Consider the following 18880-nt stretch of genomic DNA (forward strand, 5'->3'; position numbering starts at 1 on the left):
TAAACAGGCAGTAAAACGTTCAGGTAACGATACTTTTATGGAAATTTTCTTGGCCCTTCTGAGAGTGTATCTTTAACACGTACAGAGAGATAGAGAGAATAACTTACAACGTAATGCCATTTCCCTCTCCGTTTCTCTCAAGAGACGCATGTTACGACGAAATTCTCTATCTCTATTCCTGTGGAGTGTATTAAAACCATTCCGCGATTTACAGGTTCGAAGGATTTACGCAAGCAAATTGGGTCGAAGTGCCGTGAAACGCTTTCCTTTCCTTCTCTCGTCTTTCTAAGATTGGTGTTGCTCGAAGGATAAAAAGGATTTACGCGGTTAGTCCTTCATAGCGTTTAAGTATGCTTTCAAAGTCTTCATTAAAAATATTAATGCATACGATTAGAAATACGGCTAGAAATATGGCTAGATCTATATGCAGCTTTCTTTGCAAATAGATTTGGATTTGACATTGTCAATAGTAGAATTGGAATAGGAAAATTAGAAAAATGTTCAGAAAATTTCAATCATCTTTTATATCCAGAATCATTGCCTCGGCTTAACTTCGTTAACGAGCGATATAAACGATCAGGCGCAAAACTTTTTTCTTTTATACTGCTCTTCTTATAAGGTGCTCCCATTTCGAAGTTCAAAGCTTTCTTTAAAACGAAGCTCGCTTCTTTAATACCTAAACTCGTAATGCCTGGTACTCTTTAATCAGAACCAAGAGAGAGATGGAGTTTAAACGACGGGGCCGAGAGGTGAAAATTTTTCGTGTGTACATCGCTTTTTCCATAAATCATATTAAATCGTAAAAATAAATGTTCTCTAAAAGAAAAGAGAAGTGGCATTTTTGATCGTATCCGATGGAATTTCGACGAAGAGAAGGACACTCTTGAAATTGTTCAATTTTATTGGAAATATCTGTATAATTTATCGGATTTTCATACACGAAACGTTCGAGTTCGCCAGGTTGCCTAATCGAAAGCCTTGGCACTTTTCCCATTTTTAACACGTTCAAAAGTCGATAATAATTATATGCTCTCTCTCTCTCTCTCTCTCTCTCTCTCTCTCTCTCTCTCTTCCTCTTTCTCTTTCTTTTTCTCTTTGTAACATTGTTACGTTTCGAAAAAATCATGGCATATCGATTCACTCGATGAATATTGACGTAGACTCATCGACGTATTTAATCCAAACGATATTTTCCTACTAATCAAACGAACCTCTCTTTGGTAATTACCTTTGCTTCTATTTTGTAGCATCGTTATGTCGCTGTATACGTAGAAACGGCACACAGAGGATCGATTACCTTTCGAGCATTTGTCGAAAGGTAATTACTTTCGGCGACGTAATTCTCTATACCGGTAGAAATCACACGAGCGTACCAACGACTACGTCGAACGTTCCTGGTCATGTCCACTCGTTCGATTGTCCTTATGAATTAACATTACAACGAGACTTTCAAAAGTAACGAAGAATAATGTTAGGAACGATTTCAATGTAAATTTGCCTTTTATTTTGCTTAGCAATTTTCCTTCGCATAGAAAAAGATAGAGCATCGTCGGTGAATCGGAGCGATCGACGAGAACGTCGATAGAGAGGGTGGATCGTACTGAATACAAGGGAAACACGAACGCACGCCCGCGAAGTAATCAATGAAACTAGTCTGGGTCATTGGCATACCCGTTTAAATTATGCATCGTGCATAAACCGTACCGTCCATATTATACAGCCAAGCGATTTTCCATCGGTCCGAGCGCTATTCCTGAATCATTTAGAGGGTATTGAAATTGTAAAGCGATTGCGCCCGCGCAAGACGATAATTCATCGACGCACCGTGTCGGATCGCGTTGCGAGGCGTGGATCGAATCGTATTGCGAAGCAACGCAACCCTCTTGAAAAACATTTACTTCGTCATGCGGTTGTTACGGGATACAAGCCACCACACAACTCCCTCGTGCAATCGCATCTTCTTGAGATGGCTCGTCTCGCTGAGAAGGACACGTCATCGAGTACACCCTTTTCTCCCCGCTCTCGAGACGCTCGATACGGGGATGGTCCATGGTTCGTCGTCGTCGTCGTCGTCGTCGTCGTCGTCGTCGTCGTCGTTGGGAAGAGAGAGGGCTGAAATGTGGATAAGAATGGGAGCGATACGAGAAGGGTGACGAGATTCTAAATCTCTGGGGGGTTGCTCGAAAGAGAGTTTTCTCTCGTGGTACGTTAATTCTACGATGCTTTATTAGTTTCGATTTTCAATGAACGATATTAAGTTAATTCGTTCGTTTAAACGAAATCTTAACACAAACGAATCGAAATATATTCACTTCTTTAATATATTCACCATCGATTAATTTTACTCGGAACGTGTTGTTTGACGATAGAAAGAGATTAGATCGTATCTAATGGTCTGCACGTTGGTATTTAAGGGAACACATACATTTGGATCTTGCGAATAAATTGCAGGCATTAGCACGAAGCAATCGCACTTTGGCGACTTGAAATAAACCCGAAGAACCCTCGTTATCTCCGAGGCATTCGCTTACCGACGACAAAGAGTCGCGAGACGGCCGCGCACGAAAAGAGGGTGCCTGTTCACGGCCGTGCCAGGCCGGTGCTGGAAACGAGGGTGGAAACGACAAAACCAGAATAAAGTGGTAAACCTTTGCCGAATGAGTTTTAATTCGGCTTTTATCCGTGACTCGTTACTCGAATATTTTCATAAATCAGAGCTTACACCCGTGAAATTATTGTTTTTATCGTTTATAGTAGGGAATTAACTGAGAGAGAAAAAAAGATAACGGAAATAAACGGGACTCGGTTACAAAAGAATATATCTTTTCCAAAATTATTATTTGTCCTTGGCACTTGACGATTCTATTCGTTTATCGCTTATCTTTTTAAACTTTTACTCGTTAACAATGAAACGACACGTGACAAAATAGGATAGACGGAGAGATAGATAGAAGATAGATAGATATATATAGATATATATATATATATATATATATATATATATATATAGAGAGAGAGAGAGAGAGAGAGAGAGAGGAGGTATGGCGTACAATGGTAATAAAAATTGAGAAGGTAACTCGACGTTTCCGGATTTGTTCGGGGCTCTTCAGTGAATAATGGGCATTTTCGTGATCTCGAGAGGCGTGGACCGCTTTCCTCGAATTCACACGAAAGTGGGAAAGGAAGAGAATGCTTCTGAGAATAGTTTTACTAATGTATTTCGATGATACTTTCGATCGACGCGTCGAATGGAATTGGACGGTACATTGAGAGAAAAATATTTTATAAATAAAAAAAAAAAAAGAAGATTATTTAATTCTAATCCGTTCTATTGGAATAAATCTGAACAATATCTTCGTTTAAGCGAGCGAAAAGCATTTTCTTGCATTAGCAAATAAATGAAATCGTTCGTTTCCATCATCGTCAGGAACTAAAATCCATTGTAAAGGAAAGAAGATATACATTGGAGAACTGCATTCGATGTATCCAAGATTTGTTAAAGGATCGTAGAAACTCAATAGGGGGTTCGACGAATCCCTGTTCGTTTGAGACATTCTCCAAGTCGAAAGCTCAACGAAAGGACGTGCTGTAGCATGGCGACATAACGTTTCCAAATTAGCAGCCCTCAATAACATTTACGTCGTTGCGACGGTGAAAGCCAGTCAGAGCGACGTCTCTATTATCCTTTCGTGTCCTCGGATGAGCCATGCCATTAGTCTGGTCCTACATCTACGGATAAACTGGTACGATCGATCCGTCGGAGATGAAACGAATTGATGAAAGCGTTTCCCTCTTTTAGTACTTACCTCCTCTTCTTCATCTTCACCTTTAGGATCATCGTAGATTGCATTTTCTCTCTTTCTCTTTATCTTTCTTCGTCATAACGAGGTAACTTTTGTCATAACGAGAAAAACAAAAGATGAGACAAGAGAGAAATCGTTACTTCCGTTCGTCATTCTCGTCGGATGCCTGAGAAGAAGACCCACAAATGTTCATATGCACGGTTAGAGGGAGAGAGAGAGAGAGACAGAAAGGGAGAGAGAGAGAGAGAGAGAGAGAGAGAGAGACAAAAAGAGGACTGATTCATCGTGTTACGAAGAACTTAACAATTGTCTAAAATGCTCGCAATTACGAGTTGGAAGGCGCTCTCGCGCGACAAACTTACAGGCACTCTAGACTTATCGAGGTTTAAACGCTTTCTTTCTCTCTCAGTCGTCCGAGAGTTTTCTCTTTGTTCGTCGATCTCTCTCTCTCTCTCTCTCTCTCTCTCTCTTCCATCATTCAGAGAAGATCGCGAATGAAAAAGAAAAAAAAAAGAAACTAAATGCAATTGCTGAAAATTGTTTTGCGATTAGTGAGATTTTTATTTCTACGTTATCAGTGCTATTCTTCCTACAAATTCTGACAAAATATTTTCCACCGACTTTTTAGTGAGTTTTAAACGATTTATGCTTACGTATAATTCGTACAATAAAAATAATTAAGCGATCGCCTATCTAAAAATCAAAGCCAACGCGAAAGCTTATCAATTACGAGCATGCTCTTGGTTCGAAGGAACGGTATACGCCTAGAAATTCCTCGACACCCTTCGCATATACATAATCTTACGATCTGAAACGTCGTGCGATAAAATCGTGTTTCCTTCGATAGAGGGGTTGAGAAAGAGAGAAGGGAAAGGGCTCGCTTAAGGTTCAGCCAGCACGGAAGAAACGTCGATATCTCGCGAAGATAAGGAAACAAGGAAGGATATTAAGCCGCGAACCGGCACGATTCAATCTCGATCGTTGGAGAAACGAACTTAATCGAGCTCGGGGCACGTTGACATTGTTACCGCTTTTGCCTTTGCTATTGCTACTATTTCTGCTGTTACTCTCTTGCTGAATTGCGTTATAAATTTCATATCGGCAGATATAAAAGCCTGGCAGGATCGATCGGAAGCCGCGTGAATTTCGTTTCTAGTTGGAGTATTGGATTTGTTGCAGGCTGCCGTACGCTCTCCGGTTATATGTCCTCGTCTACTACGTCATCGATCGATTTAATGCGTTTCCGTCCGGAATTATTTCGGGAATATCAAACGCAACGGCGGTCGTCCGGGATACAAGATACGAATAAAATACACCGTCTATAGGTACGTCCAACTCCGAAGAGAGAAAGGAGGTGGCTTTGAAAGAAGAAAAGAAGCCTCGAAAAGGAATCGTTAACGACGCTAGTCGAGAAAGTATGGGAAGGGTTCGAGTCGATCTTCTTTTCCGACTTTAATAATTTTTCCATTAATTACACCCTTCGATCTCGCCGTGGAACTCGTCAGATATTCATGACTTGCTGTTTTCCATAGAGGGAGAGAGAGGGGGGGGGGGGGAGAAAGGACGTTAATTAACCGACTATCGAAGACTAATTCGTGAGGCAAGTGAGAATATTGTAGAAAGAAAATATAGGAAAGAATACGTTGCTCGATGGCTGTGTTTTATATTTGAAAAGGGAAGAAAAAGAAAAATGTTGAGATAGATGATTAAGAGGTAATACCTTAATTAAGCGTTGATCGAGTATGAATTTGTTAAGACATTTTCAATCTTACACGAGACATTGTCAAGATTCTTGAAAAAAGAAATCGATATATCGATTCTCGTACGATTAGCTCGACGTTAAACCAATTAATTAGCCATCGACCGAAGCCATATTCCCAAATCTCTCGAGGAGAAAAAGCAAAAGGATAGGAACGTAGTGAGTACCTACGTGACTACATACGAATGGAAAAAGAAAAGAAGAAGGTTAAATTTCTCCTGGAAAAATTGCAGTAAGAGATGCACAAGAGCAGATTTCGCTCGCTCTCATAGAAGAAGAAGAAGAAGAAGAAGAAGAAGAAGAAGAAGGCAAACGCTTGCGAGCCGACGCAACCCCCTGTGCGTTTTCTACCCTTCAAGCGGAGCACCATCTATCCGAGTACACAGTAGTAGTAGTAGTAGTAGTAGTAGTAGTAGTAGTAGTAGTAATAGTAGTAGTAGTAGTAGTAGTAGTAGTAGTAATAGTGGTAGAGTATAAGGATGAGAAGAAGCTAAAGGGAGAAGAATGGTTCGCGATAGTAGCTGACTAGAAATGCGCAAGCGCGTGCCTCTAACTCTGTGCGCGAGCGCATTGGCGGCTCGGCTCGGCTCGGCTCGGCGTCGACGTCGACGTCGTTTTGCGAGAAAATTGATTCTGCGCGAAAGAGGAATACCCAGAGAGCGAGAGAGAGAGAGAGAGAGATAAAGCAAGAGGGAGAACGAGCCACCGACGAGCCGGGGGTCTTCGCACGCTGACACAGAGACAAACTCGGAGCACGAAAGGACGACACTCTTTCGAGGACGATCGACGATCTCACATCGACATATTCTCCCTCTTTTCCTTCGTTCAAGAAAATCCTCCGAAAGATCTTTCTATATATATCCTCCCACTCCCTCTCTCTCTCTCTCTCCCTCACACATAATCTCTTCCTCTCTCTCTCTCTCTCTCTCTCTCTCTCTTTCTCTCTCTCTCTCTTAACCAATCACATTCAAGTGACTCGATCGCTATTATGTAAGGGGATGTTACCCTATCGTCCACCAACGTCGTGTGTTTTCGAGTTCGACGATAATCAAAATCACCAAGAGAGACTATCTTCTTCTTCTTCGTCCGAGTGTCAAGAAGATTGAGAATAAGGAAGTTGAGAGGATCTCGAATCTCTCACTCTTTCTCTCTCTCTCTCTCTCTCTCTCGCAAACACTCACTCCTCCTCTCGCAACGATATGCGAAGAGACACGGTGGACGCGAGACGAGAGCAACGACGACGATCGAGCAGATACCGAGAATAAGAGAAGTGGACGTGAATGCGGTCTGTGGGACTCTGCCGAGGATACTCCTCCTTCGATGGATCGAAAAATTCTCATCCTCGCTCATATTTTGGGTGAGTGCGAATTATTCTATTTCTTTTATATTTTTTCTTTTTATCGTTAAATTCTTTTTCTCCCCGATCTTCGATTTTTGTTGCTCTCTCAGCATCCCTCTGTCCCACTTTCTCTCTCTCTCTCTCTCTTTCTTCCCTTGTTTTCTCCCTCCGGGCCATTGCCCCTGTATCCTGTATGGATTAGCCGAGTTCCTTGCACTCGTTTCGTTCCTTGCTTCGAATTTAAACACATTGATATAAAAGCTTTTCATTCTCTGTCTTTTCCTTTTGTCTCTTCTTTCTTTCGTGCGTCTTATTTTCTGCTTGTATCTCTTTCTCTCCCTCCTCTCGCAGTTGGCAAGGATTTTCTTGAATTTATCTTCTCTCTTGGAGGATGCTCTTGCGAACGGGATGAGCCAAAGAAAGGAGGTGAACGATCCTTTTATTAGCATTCGCGAGGATCGTGCCAAGATTCGCGAGAAACGAGTTCGCCTTTCGAGACGAGATCGATCATGCCAAATCTTACTCCTTGCATTTACATTGATTCGTTCGTTATAAACTTTATTATATATTTTATTTCTTTATTTTTTTTTTCTCTCTCGTTATTTATGCAAGGAGGATTGGAAAAAAAGGGAAGCAAGCATAGAACGTGCGATCGGAGAAAGATGAATACTAGGGCCGTTCCACGTGGCGCTCATTAAGTCCTTCTTACACGACGAAGAAGATGTGAAGATAGTATCTCTGATGATAACAGAAACCATTAGCCATCGTTTCTCTAATTAAATAGCGTTTTTGACGTACACTTTGCATCTACGAAACTTTATCTTTCTTTTTAAAATCGATAAACGGGTTTATCCGTGTAGCGTATCGATCATAATTTTAATTAATAAATTTATTATTTTCAAAGGCCGATCTGTTTTTTACGTAATTACGTAATCCTGCTACGTATTTAGTGGATGCTACGTATTTGTTCTCTCATTTTCCAACGTGCACATACGTAATAGTTAGAAACGTGCAGACCTCCCTTTCCGATAAGAGAAACCGAGTAGAACAATCGTTATCGTTACGTTAAAATTACCAGCGATGCGGAAGATCCTTGGCGCCTTTGAGTTACATTCCCTGCTGCATCCGGAGGGATTCGAACCGGACGTTCTTAAATCCTCGATACTGGCACATTGTTCGATTCGTCGTTCCTGATCGTAACATTTTCTTTTACGTTTTCCTTTTTTTATTTTCTTTTTTTCTTTTTTTTTTTTTTTTTTTCCATAAATATTCATCAGCCATCTCTTAATTTCGAAACGTTCCTCCTTTAGAGCGGGATAAAAGGAAATATCCGCCAACAAAGACGTCGAACTCGATCACGGATATCGGTTATCTATCTGTCTCTATTCTTTTTCCATCTCTTGTGTATTTCATCGACCGAACTCGAGAACGTTGCTACGATAGAAGGATTCCCGGCTTTGGTTTTAAGACGGACAAACAGAGCTTTCGGCTCGGCTTACAGACCGCGGGGATTTATTTTCTAGACGGTCTTTCTGTAAGCGTACTTTCTTCAAACAAAAAAGGAAAAATCAAGAGAGGGAGAGAGAGAGAGAGAGAGAGAGAGAGAGTATCATAGGGATAAAAGAAATAAAAAGAAGATGGTAGCTTTGATCGTATCGTCGATAACACGAGCTTTTTTTTAACAAAAACTTAATATACTCGGCCTTAACGTCTTTTTTCATTCTAGGCATGACTGCCAAGAGCATCTTCTTTTTTTTTTTTTACATTTCGTGCACATACTTCTGGATAATACGAACGTCGAATACAAATGGAAAAGAGAATGCAAAGAGAATAAAAAGAGGGGTTTTTATAACGTCTCAGTGGTTTCTTTCTCTCTGAGAAGATCTAATCTCTCGTACGATACGCAAACAGCATGAGTTTCGTTGTCTCTCGTTTCGATTCGAGCGTTCTAATAAATCGTATCGAGTGAGAGGGAAATTTTTATCGTCGAGCAGACGTTATTTTCTTTTACTCTCACCCTCCCCTTCCCTCTTGTAATATGCTTTTATTTTCTTAATTGGAGAAAAAGCAACGTACTCGTTCCTTCCTACGCGAGTATAAAATGCGAGTATCGTGCGTCATTGAACTGTCGATTCCGTTGCTACGATCCCACGAGGTTTGTACATAAAAAGGATTATCGTTGCATTAATCATTTTAAATGTCGCTCGTCATTAATCGACTTACATGTTAAGAGGAGAAATGCACGGCGAAATACGATTGATCATAGATATCGCTATTCCAACGGAGACGTTAAAGCGTTGAATCGAAACGGGTGTACCCTGTACTCGTATTTCAGAACGAATTGAATTTCTCCTCCCCCTCCCCCTCTCCCTCTCCCTCTCCCCCCTCTCTCTCTCTCTCTCTCTCTCTCTCTCTATTTTTTTCACCTTATTCTTCGGACGAGTAGCACCTTTGCGCTCTCGTTGCACAGATGAAAAATGCACGCAGTAGCACAGGTGTTAAGGATCGAAGCACGCGAGCTTACTCGTGAGAAACACGACACAGGCTGCAAATACTTGAAGCTTTTCGTTTGGGCTTGCGTTAATGTTCATCCCTGTTCTTTTTTTTTTTTCTTTTTTCTCTCCTTTTTTTTCCCCCTTCAAACCACGTCGATGCCTTCGTGTCATTTTTCATTCTGTTGCGCGGTGTTCGTCCCGTCTGGATTCGTCCGTTTATTTTTTCATTCTCTTTTCTTTTTTTGTCCTATCCGCAAGAACGTCTTGAATAGACCGTCGCTTTAAAACTCGAGTCGCCTTTTTATAACGAGAACGTAGTGTAATTCTCCGTGGCAAGCGACCCGATTTATTCCAAAGACCATTCTCCTTTTCGTGCGAGAACGATTTCTTCGTCTTCGTTCTCAAGGACGAGCAAAAATTTTTCCGCCGTTGCGGCCCGAAGAATATCAAAAGAAATCTTATTCATGATCAGCGTTAAAATTCCAACGATGGCTGCGACCACATACCGAGCTCTTTTCACCTTCGAAAGAGTCTACGTATCTGTGCGATCTGACGTGAGACGCGTTAATAGACTTTTTAATGCGTAATAGAAATATTCTAATGTTGTACGAGTTTCAAGGTCGCAAAGTAAAAAGAACACAGAACAGGCATAGTGCCGGACTCTAAAAGGAAATACCGGAGGAGTTGAGGTAATTTATGAAATCCTTGAGGTAATCGCAGTGCGCTTTAACGACACCGATCGCGAGCGTGCGAACGTTCCTCCGTGGCAAGTGCTTGGAAACGCGATCGAGTCGCATCGCGTTAATCGCTTCTCTTCTCCCCGCTCCGACACTTAATCGCGTTGATCTAATTACGCGAGAGATTCCATTCGTCGAAACGCGCCGAGTTCAAATTTTAACGACTCCTCACTTATCCCACTTCCCATCCCATCTTTGGCCCGGTTTCATTGACACAGGAAAGTCAAAGTTCACATTTATCCGCATATACTTGACGCTATCGGATTCAATTCCGTAAACAAATTTGTACTACAGAAAAATAATACAAATCAATAATTAACGATAAAGTCAAGCCAATTATAAGAAAAATATTAATATTCTTTCTCATTATCGTCAGGAATCTGTTCTGGTCTGCGAGAGGTCCGTGTCCAGATACCGACGGCCGTAAGGAAAGGAGACACAGCCTTGCTGAATTGTTGGTATGATATAGAACAAGACCCGTTGTATGCAGTCAAGTGGTACAAAGGGGGTCGAGAGTTTTATCGTTATGCTCCGAACGAGAACCCAGTCGTCAAGACATTTCCCAATGGAAACTTGACGGTAAAGGTGAGTTTGCAACACCGCCTATGCTTTTCTAGTTAGCCTATATCTCTCCCATTTACTTTGCACCGAATCGACTTACCGACACCTTTTTATCTCTCACTCTCGCGTAATCTCGAGAAACAGCTCTTTTTCGCGAAAGTAGAAAAACAAAAAAAAAAGGAAAGAAAGGAAAAAGCAGGTATATCCCGAAGGAGCAAACCTCCTGGAGGATTTATCGTCCTAAAAAGAGAGAAAGAGAGAGAGAGAGAGAGAGAGAGAGAGAAGTTGGATGAAGAACAATAATCGAACCCAGTAAAATATGGCATCGAGATATTTCGCGAACAAGTTTTCGAATTGGAGAGAGCAACTGTTCTCCTCTTGGGTCCTTCTCTTCTCGTAAGACCTTGAAAGGAAAAGGTATGGCCCTTAGGAGGATCGTAGCTTGGTCTACGAGGGTAGTTTTACACGACACGGTCCAATGATTTAGCGAGCTTTTGATTTACGCGATATCTCGATTGTATATATACGTGCACGCGTATGTACCTATGTAATTCTTTTTTTTTTTTTTTTCTTTTTTTTTTTGTTGTCGACGAAGGATACGATTAATTTTATTCGCTCCCTTTTTTTCTATTTTTCTTTCTTTTTCTTTTTTTTTTTTTCAATTTCTATCTCTTCCTTCTCTCCCCAGGGAGAAAGTCTACAATTTTTATTCAACTGTATCGTCCACGTAACACAGTCTCTCGAATTTGGTCATAAATTGAATCGTAGCTCTACGAGTCTGTTTAATGTAAAAATATATTGTTATAATACCTTTTGTCTATTTTCTATTTCTCATTTATTATAAATCAACACCGTTCATAACGATCTCGATGGAACTATGCATAGTTTGTAACGCTTTACACCATGGGCCAGTCTGCACATACATATACATATGTATATACTGTCGTCGTCCTCTTTCTCGGCGATACTCGAAGAGTTTTCCTTGTTGAAGTCTAATGGATGTTGTAAATTAATTGCTCGAGCGATCGGGGCCACTTTGCGCTACACTTAAAAGTGAACTTTCTGTCGTCGTTGGCACGTTCCTCCTTACAATTTTCTTTCAATAGTGAATCCTGTATAGGGAAAAAGGGAAAAAAGAAAAAAGAAGAAAGGAAAAAAAAGAAAAGGAAACTCGGCATAGCTATGTACGTAAGATTGCTCTGAGAACGAGTTCATTGACAGAAAAATATCTTATCTTAGGGCGAAACGTATTATAAAATTATTCTCGACACTTTCCCGATGAAGCTTTTCCCCGAACGACGAGAGTTGATTATTATTCCTTTATTTTCTTTTTTTTTTTTTTTTTTTTTTTTTTTTTTTTTTTTTTTTTTTTTTTTTTTTCTTTTTTTCTTATTCTTCTGTCGTTTCCAACCCTTCTCGCAACCTCTCTCACCGCAAGCTTCGTTTAATACCACGGTACCGCGACTCTAAGGGAAACCTTTTCCACGAAACGTTTCACGAGGCAATACGCTTCTTCTCTTGCTTCTTCTTTTTTTCTTTTTCTACTTTTCTCACGAACAGGAATAACAATATCTGCGATAAAATTACGCGAGAGATATTTTTGTCGCGAGTTCTTCTTCTCTTTTGCTTTTGTTTTATTTTAGTTTTCTTCTCTTTTCCTTTTCTTTTTGTGTTATCACTCTATTCGGTGACGAAAGGGGATCGATTTCATTTTTATCCGCTGTAACTCTCGTAACCTTAGAGAGGAGAGACTTTTTTGTAATCGCTTTTGTCGAGCGAAAGCAAAATATTAAGTTACATTCGCAAAGGAAAAAACATCCCTTTGAGTCATTAAATAATTCACGTCATTGTTTCGAACAGATTTGAACGCGTGTCCTACAAAAAATGGCCATTCTTACTAAAAGAGAATATTTGCAAAGGGCGATCATTTTTCGAGACGATTATAGGGAATATTTTTGGTAAACCTATGCGCGCACGTATCGAAGCTCGAGAACAATTGGGCCGAAATTGTTGGCGCGTTATCGAGCTGATAACAAAAGATCTATCTAACTACGTGCCCAAATAACTGATAACTTTGATCGCGTGCATTTAATCTACTCCTTTTTCTTCGCCCTTCTCTCCCTTTCTCTCTCCGCGCGCGCATTCTCTTTTTCTCTCTTTTCTACACGGGGAAATTCTCGAAAGCACTCGATTGAATTTTATCGAGCTTGCGAAAAACAAAAGGACTCTTGTGTAACGTTTAAATCAGAATGTTTCGATGCCATCCTCTCTTTCAACCTTGGCTCCTCCGTGTTGCACGTAACGCATCCCATAAACGATATCGTCTACGACGAATAAACATAAAACGTTGCATCTAGAAGACACCGTCTCCTACGTCGGTCGATATTATTCGCAATAGAAAGAAAGACAAGAGAAAGAAGCCCGTATGATCCAGTTCTCTCTCTCTCTCTCTCTCTCTCTCTCTCTCTCTCTCTCTCTCTCTCTCTCTCTCTGCTTCGAGTCTGACGGTGGTCGGCTCGGGATCGATGCAATCCCCGGGGAATATTATTAAACGTAAAAGCCAGATTAAATTTATATGGATATTATATTGTTTGTCGAACACGCGAATTAGAAAGGGTCAGAATTCTACGCTTGCAATTTTTAATAATCTATTTCGACATTGATTGTATTTCGATTACGAAATGATCGTTTCTGGACTACCGAGTTTGTTGATTTTTTATTTCAGAAAAAAAATTACTCGCAAAGGGAATAGGAAAGTTCGTGCGAAAACGTTTAGTCGTGGCAAGCGTTTTGTGGTATATCTGAGCGTCGTTAAAAATTCTTTCGATGTTTTCTCAATGATCGTGAAAGATTTTCCACTTTGACAAGAGGTTTAAGGGCGCCAAGGGAGCACTCGTTGCTAAAGCACCTGTCCGAAAGTTGTTAGGAAAATATTTTATGCAGATTACTGTCGTACTTTCAACTTCATCGGCAGATATGTCTTTCTCTCTCACACACACACACACTCTACTACTGTCTAATCGTTCCCTCTTTAAAGTTACGTTTTAAGCAAAGAAAATCGATGAAAACGCTATTTAATATTCCCCGTACTTTCGTACTAGCGTTTTCACCCTGAGCTTCCCTCCAGCTAGGCCACAATCTCTTGACTTTAATGACACGCTCGTGCTTCGGAAGCGCTTGAAAAAATAAGCTCCGAGCAGAGTCTGGGACTTTTCGTACAAAAGCTCGTGTTCAATGGTTCGTATGTGCGTGTGTCTGTATGTGTAAGAAAATGAAAAAAGGAAAGAGAGAGAGAGAGAGAGAGAGAGAGAGAGAGAGAGAGAGAGAGAGAGAGAGAGAGAGGAAGAAAGTCTTCCTAGAGATATTCGTGCGAGATAAATTAATGAGCAGACTAAGGTAGAAGGTAATTAATGTAACGGCCACGAAAAGAAAGAGAAATAGAAAGAAAAGTTGAAAAGAGAAGTAGATCGGTAGATCGAACTCTCAAAAGGGTGAGATTGAACTTTAAGAGATGATTTCAAAGGTTCGTATTAATTTAATTCGACGATGAAAGAAGTACGAGAAGAGGGAGGGAGGAAAGGGTTGAAACGAGCGCCATTAGAAAGGCCGTTTAAAGTTCTCCAAGTAATAAAGGGGCTGGTCGTACGCGTTAAAGCGTGTAATTGACGGAGATAAATGTGTCGTCTGCAGAGATAAACGTTTCTTTTTCTTTTTGAATTTCCCGCCTTTAGAGAAATCAGAGAGAGAGAGAGAGAGAGAAAGGGTGTAATTAGGAGGGGGGGGGCACGCGCGCGCGTATCGTCTGAAATACCTTTTTATTTTTCTAAAGTGCCATCGAAATTCTGTTTTCCTTTATTTCGCAGAAATCGGAGAGCAACGCGACGCAAGTAGCATTGACCAATCTCGAGCTGGATGCTGCAGGCTTGTACAGCTGCGAGGTATCCGCGGATGCACCTTCCTTCCACACGGCCATGATTTCGGCCACCATGAACGTCGTCGGTAAGCATAAATATTCAAAGTTTCTCTTAATCCCCAACTGCAAATCCCGGCAACTTTCGATCCCCGTTTAAACGAGCCAACAAACCTCGTTTGTACAATTTGACTAGAGCTTAATGTTTGGCGTTACTCTTAATAAAGAAAAAGGAATACGAAGAGAAGAGATAGAGAGAGAGAGAGAGAGAGAGAGAGAGAGAGAGAGAGAGAGAGAAGAGATGCTCCGGTGCATCCAATATCGTTTATAGGTATTTCGAAATATCGATGCAGACGCATCGATGCGTCGAGTAATAAGGGAAAAATCTTTTCTACTTGTTCCTATATCGTGCGCTCTCGCTTCAGTTTCGAAAAAGTTAAATCGCACGGGAGTGGGTTGCGTGTAAGAGAAAGAGAGAAATGGATGGATGGATGGATAGGTGGATGGATGGATGGATGGATGGATGGATGGATGGATGGATGGATGGATAGATGGTATGTAGGGGTGGCTCGAGTCTCAAGACTTTGGCTAACGTCAAAGCTACGTTTCAAACGTGCTTCGCATACTTGCCATACATACGTACATACATGTAGACGTTGGTTCGTTTGCTTTGTAGAATTACCCTCTCAAAGGCCTTCGATACACGGACTAAGGAGGAAATACCGGATCGACGATAGACTTCGTTTGAACTGCACATCCGGACGTAGCAAGCCGGCGGCCAATCTCACCTGGTACATCAACGATCGACAGGTATGCGGTAGTCAATGTCGGTCTTCGATCTTCGTGCGACATTGTTCTCTGGCGACCTGGATAACACTTATATCGACGATATCTATTTCGGTTTGAAATTTTTCTATATTCCCCGCGAATATACACGTATTCTCTATCGTAGATATCAAGTAGTAGATATCAAGTTTGATTGGAGTATCAAAAAGCATATAAACGTGATTTAAAGCTCTTTCGCGATCCAACAAAGTTGGGTGGGGGAAGAGATTGTTTAGCAATGCATGAGAAAATAGAAAAAGCTTAAATCCTCGACTAGATATCGCGAACGTTCGTTATTACTAGGCTACTATCTAGTCGTACGCCTTCTTTACGATAGGGCGTAATACGCGAGAGCTTATTCCTCTCGTAAGCTTTAAAGATAGAATGGTCCCGTGCGTATAACGCGTGTTTATCAATGCGATGCTCTTCTTCGTTCATACATTTATCTTCGAGTAAAAAGAAATATTGTTCTTTCTCTCTCTCTCTCTCCCTCTCTCTCTCTCTCTCTCTATCTCGTTGCAGCCGATTCCATCCCACGTGAAAACGTACAGTCCGTTGGACACGAACGAGTCCGAATGGCAGGTGTCCCAGATCGGCCTTCAATTTCTCGTGACGCACGACCACTTCGTGAACGGCAAGCTGAAAATACGTTGCAGCGCCTCGATATACGACATTTATTGGCAGAGCACGGAAGTGAGCGCCGAGGAGGATCGCCCAAGGGTTATACACTATGAACCCGCGGCGACTATAGTTGGTATCAACTATCTTCAGCCACCTCCGAATTTTCAAACCGGCCAGAGGAAGCCCGATGGTCAAGTCGGCGTGAAAGGTGACTTTTACTCTTTGTTGTTATACCTTTCTGCGGTTCGAAGGAAGTACGTATGACGTTGCATTAACAAACGACATACTTTAAGGTACGAACATTTAAATCCTCCTTCTCGATCCTTAAAACATTAAAACGACGTTAAGTGTCACTTTGACGTTTTCAAAACGACTTTTTAAAATAAATTCACACGTATAAATGGTCGCGCTCTTGAAAGTTTATATTAAAACTTAATAAAACCGAGATACACGATATTTTCATAAATTCATTTAGATATCGCACTTTTCATTGCAGTACTCGGCTCGTCGGCGATGGCACTGGGATCCTCGTCGAGTCTCCGAATACTTTTGGAATTGTTCGTGTTTCTCCTAATTGCCATTCGTTAACCGTATGATATTAAGCGCGCGCTTTGGAGCTCTTTATATATAAAGAAAAAGAAAAGACAAAAAAAAAAAAAAAAAAAAGAAAGAAAGAAAGAAAGAAAAAAAAAAAAAGAAAATATTCGACGTGCTTGTAAAGAGAAACGTGGATTGTGCTTAGTGGCAACCATAATCCGCGACTTCTCTCCTGTCGTGAGAGAGTGGGACAGGTGCAAAAGATTCGGGCGCACATAACGAAATCTCTGGACACGTCGGAAAGGCCTAAAAAAAATAGAAGAAGGGATTTGTGAAAATGAAAATTATGAAATCGCCGTCCTCGGCAAAGACGTAGAGAAAGAGATATCTTCTGAAATTGATTGATTCGATCGACGAACGTCCGAAGATGGTGCTGCGGCTTGTTTTGGTTCGTCGAATTCTCGAAACGAGAAGACAACTGAAAGAGCAAAGAGGAAAAAGTATATAGAAAGGAAAAAGAGATAAAAGAGAGAAAAAAAAAAAAAAGGAAAAAGAAAAAAAGAAAGAAAAAGACATAATGAAACAATGTATTTTATTAGACTCCGTACTTGCTTCCTTTCGGTGAGATCCAAAAACGTATGTCTCCGCGAATACGTAGGTGTAGTTTTGCGTGATCGTTAACGCCGCGGTCGTATGTGAAATCGATATAGTTTTTTTTCGTACTTTTATAAAACTACAAAAAGAGGGACTATAACTTATTAAAATTAGCGTGGCTCTATGCATACGTATACATATACATGTATCGGTACGTATATGTGTGTGTGTATATAGCTATGTACGTATACAACATATATTATATACATATAACGACACACAACGTTCACACTCGAGCATTCACGTATACAATGTACTCTTTCTCCGTACGATTATCTCGATGGTATGCGAAAGGGAAGAAGTGGCAAAAATAAATAAAAAAGAAAAAAAAAAAAAAAAAGAAAAGAAAAGAGGAACAAGTATGAAAGAAGAGGCACGTAATTAATCGATTAACACCGTTAATGCGACGTAAGATTGTACCTGAAGCGGATGTTCGACGGAAATATTTTTGTGTTTTCTGTGACGAATTTAGCGAACTAAGTATTCTCTTAAAAAACGCTTGTCGATATGATAAAAATTACGAACAACGTCGATGAAGAACCAAGAGGAAGAGAGAGAGAGAGAGAGAGAGAGAGAGAGAGACCGAGGAGGAGAGGAAAAAGAGGAGCAAGCTGAAACTGGCTTTTCGTACATTCCGCACGACACGGACGCTTCGACGTTTGATAAACTCTTCCGTTCATTCCGAACGAAGCAACTTTCGCGTTTCGTTTCAATTTCAAACGTCCTCACGTACTCGTACGTATACGATTATTATTATTAGCATTAATATATTATTATTGTCATTATCGTTGAGTTACGATAGAAATGAACGTTATTTCGCGTTCGGTTCGCGTCCTTTAAATTAGCCGGCATTGTCGCCCGATTCGATTCCTCTGCACTCTCAGATTGAAATATTCTAACTTTAACAATGGCGATTCAGTAACGATGTTACCATGTTAACGTATTATCAAACTATTTTTAATTATTATTATTATATAGGCGTTCACGCGTTAAAGGAACGAAAATATAATAAGATGAGGGGAAGGAGAAGAGATGAAGGATCGACGACCGCTTTCGAGGTTCGACGACGAGTAAAAGCCGAGGACGAGAGAAGATGATTTAAATTTTTCGAGAAAGAGAGAAAACGTTTCGTGCCGGCTTTGTTTCTAGCATACGCATATATTTTTTTCAACGAGGAAGATTGCAGCGAAATTAGCAGGGAAAAGCGACGGAACGAATGCGAAAGAAGAAAAATTGACGAAGCGGAAAGGCAAAAATGATAAAGAAAATGAAAGAGAAGCTACACGTGTGCCGATCGCGCGCACACACACATACGTTTAAAGACAAACTGAATAAAAATGATTAACGTGATTAATAAGGTGATTGCAACGACTGAATATAATTAATATAATAATCTTCAAAGTGTGATCGTTTTTTCATTCTTCTCTTCCGAACGAAAATACCTCAGGGGTTTTTCATCATGCTCTCTTCCTTCTTCATCCTCGACATTGTTTTTTTATAATAATTTTTTATATCCCGTCGTAAATCTATGATCCCGCATCCTAAAGGATTCAATCGGAGTCGATAGTATAAAGGAAAGAAGAATCAACGCCACCTAAACGGACGAAGATAATTTCGGAGATTTGGTCCAGTCGGCTCG

At 40.7% G+C, this 18880-nt stretch overlaps 1 protein-coding gene across 2 annotated transcripts; it reads left to right on the forward strand.

The window, feature by feature from the left end:
• The first annotated feature begins 5912 nt into the window (after window positions 1-5912).
• On the forward strand, window positions 5913-18648 carry LOC124953649 (cell adhesion molecule 3-like). 2 transcript variants are annotated; one of them, XM_047505344.1, is made up of 7 exons: window positions 5913-6919; window positions 10510-10718; window positions 14558-14693; window positions 15281-15414; window positions 15952-16343; window positions 16547-17976; window positions 18220-18648. In XM_047505344.1, exons 1-5 carry the CDS (start codon window positions 6883-6885, stop codon window positions 16312-16314), a joined length of 879 nt encoding a protein of 292 aa, XP_047361300.1. In that variant the 5' UTR covers window positions 5913-6882; the 3' UTR covers window positions 16315-16343; window positions 16547-17976; window positions 18220-18648. The 2 variants fall into 2 exon arrangements, with proteins under 2 accessions (XP_047361300.1, XP_047361299.1); XM_047505343.1 differs by having other exon boundaries at window positions 5920-6919; window positions 15952-16258.
• The last annotated feature ends 232 nt before the right edge of the window (window positions 18649-18880 follow it).

Source organism: Vespa velutina, chromosome 13 (genome assembly GCF_912470025.1).
Source record: "Vespa velutina chromosome 13, iVesVel2.1, whole genome shotgun sequence".
Classification (NCBI taxonomy): Eukaryota; Metazoa; Arthropoda; class Insecta; order Hymenoptera; family Vespidae; genus Vespa; species Vespa velutina.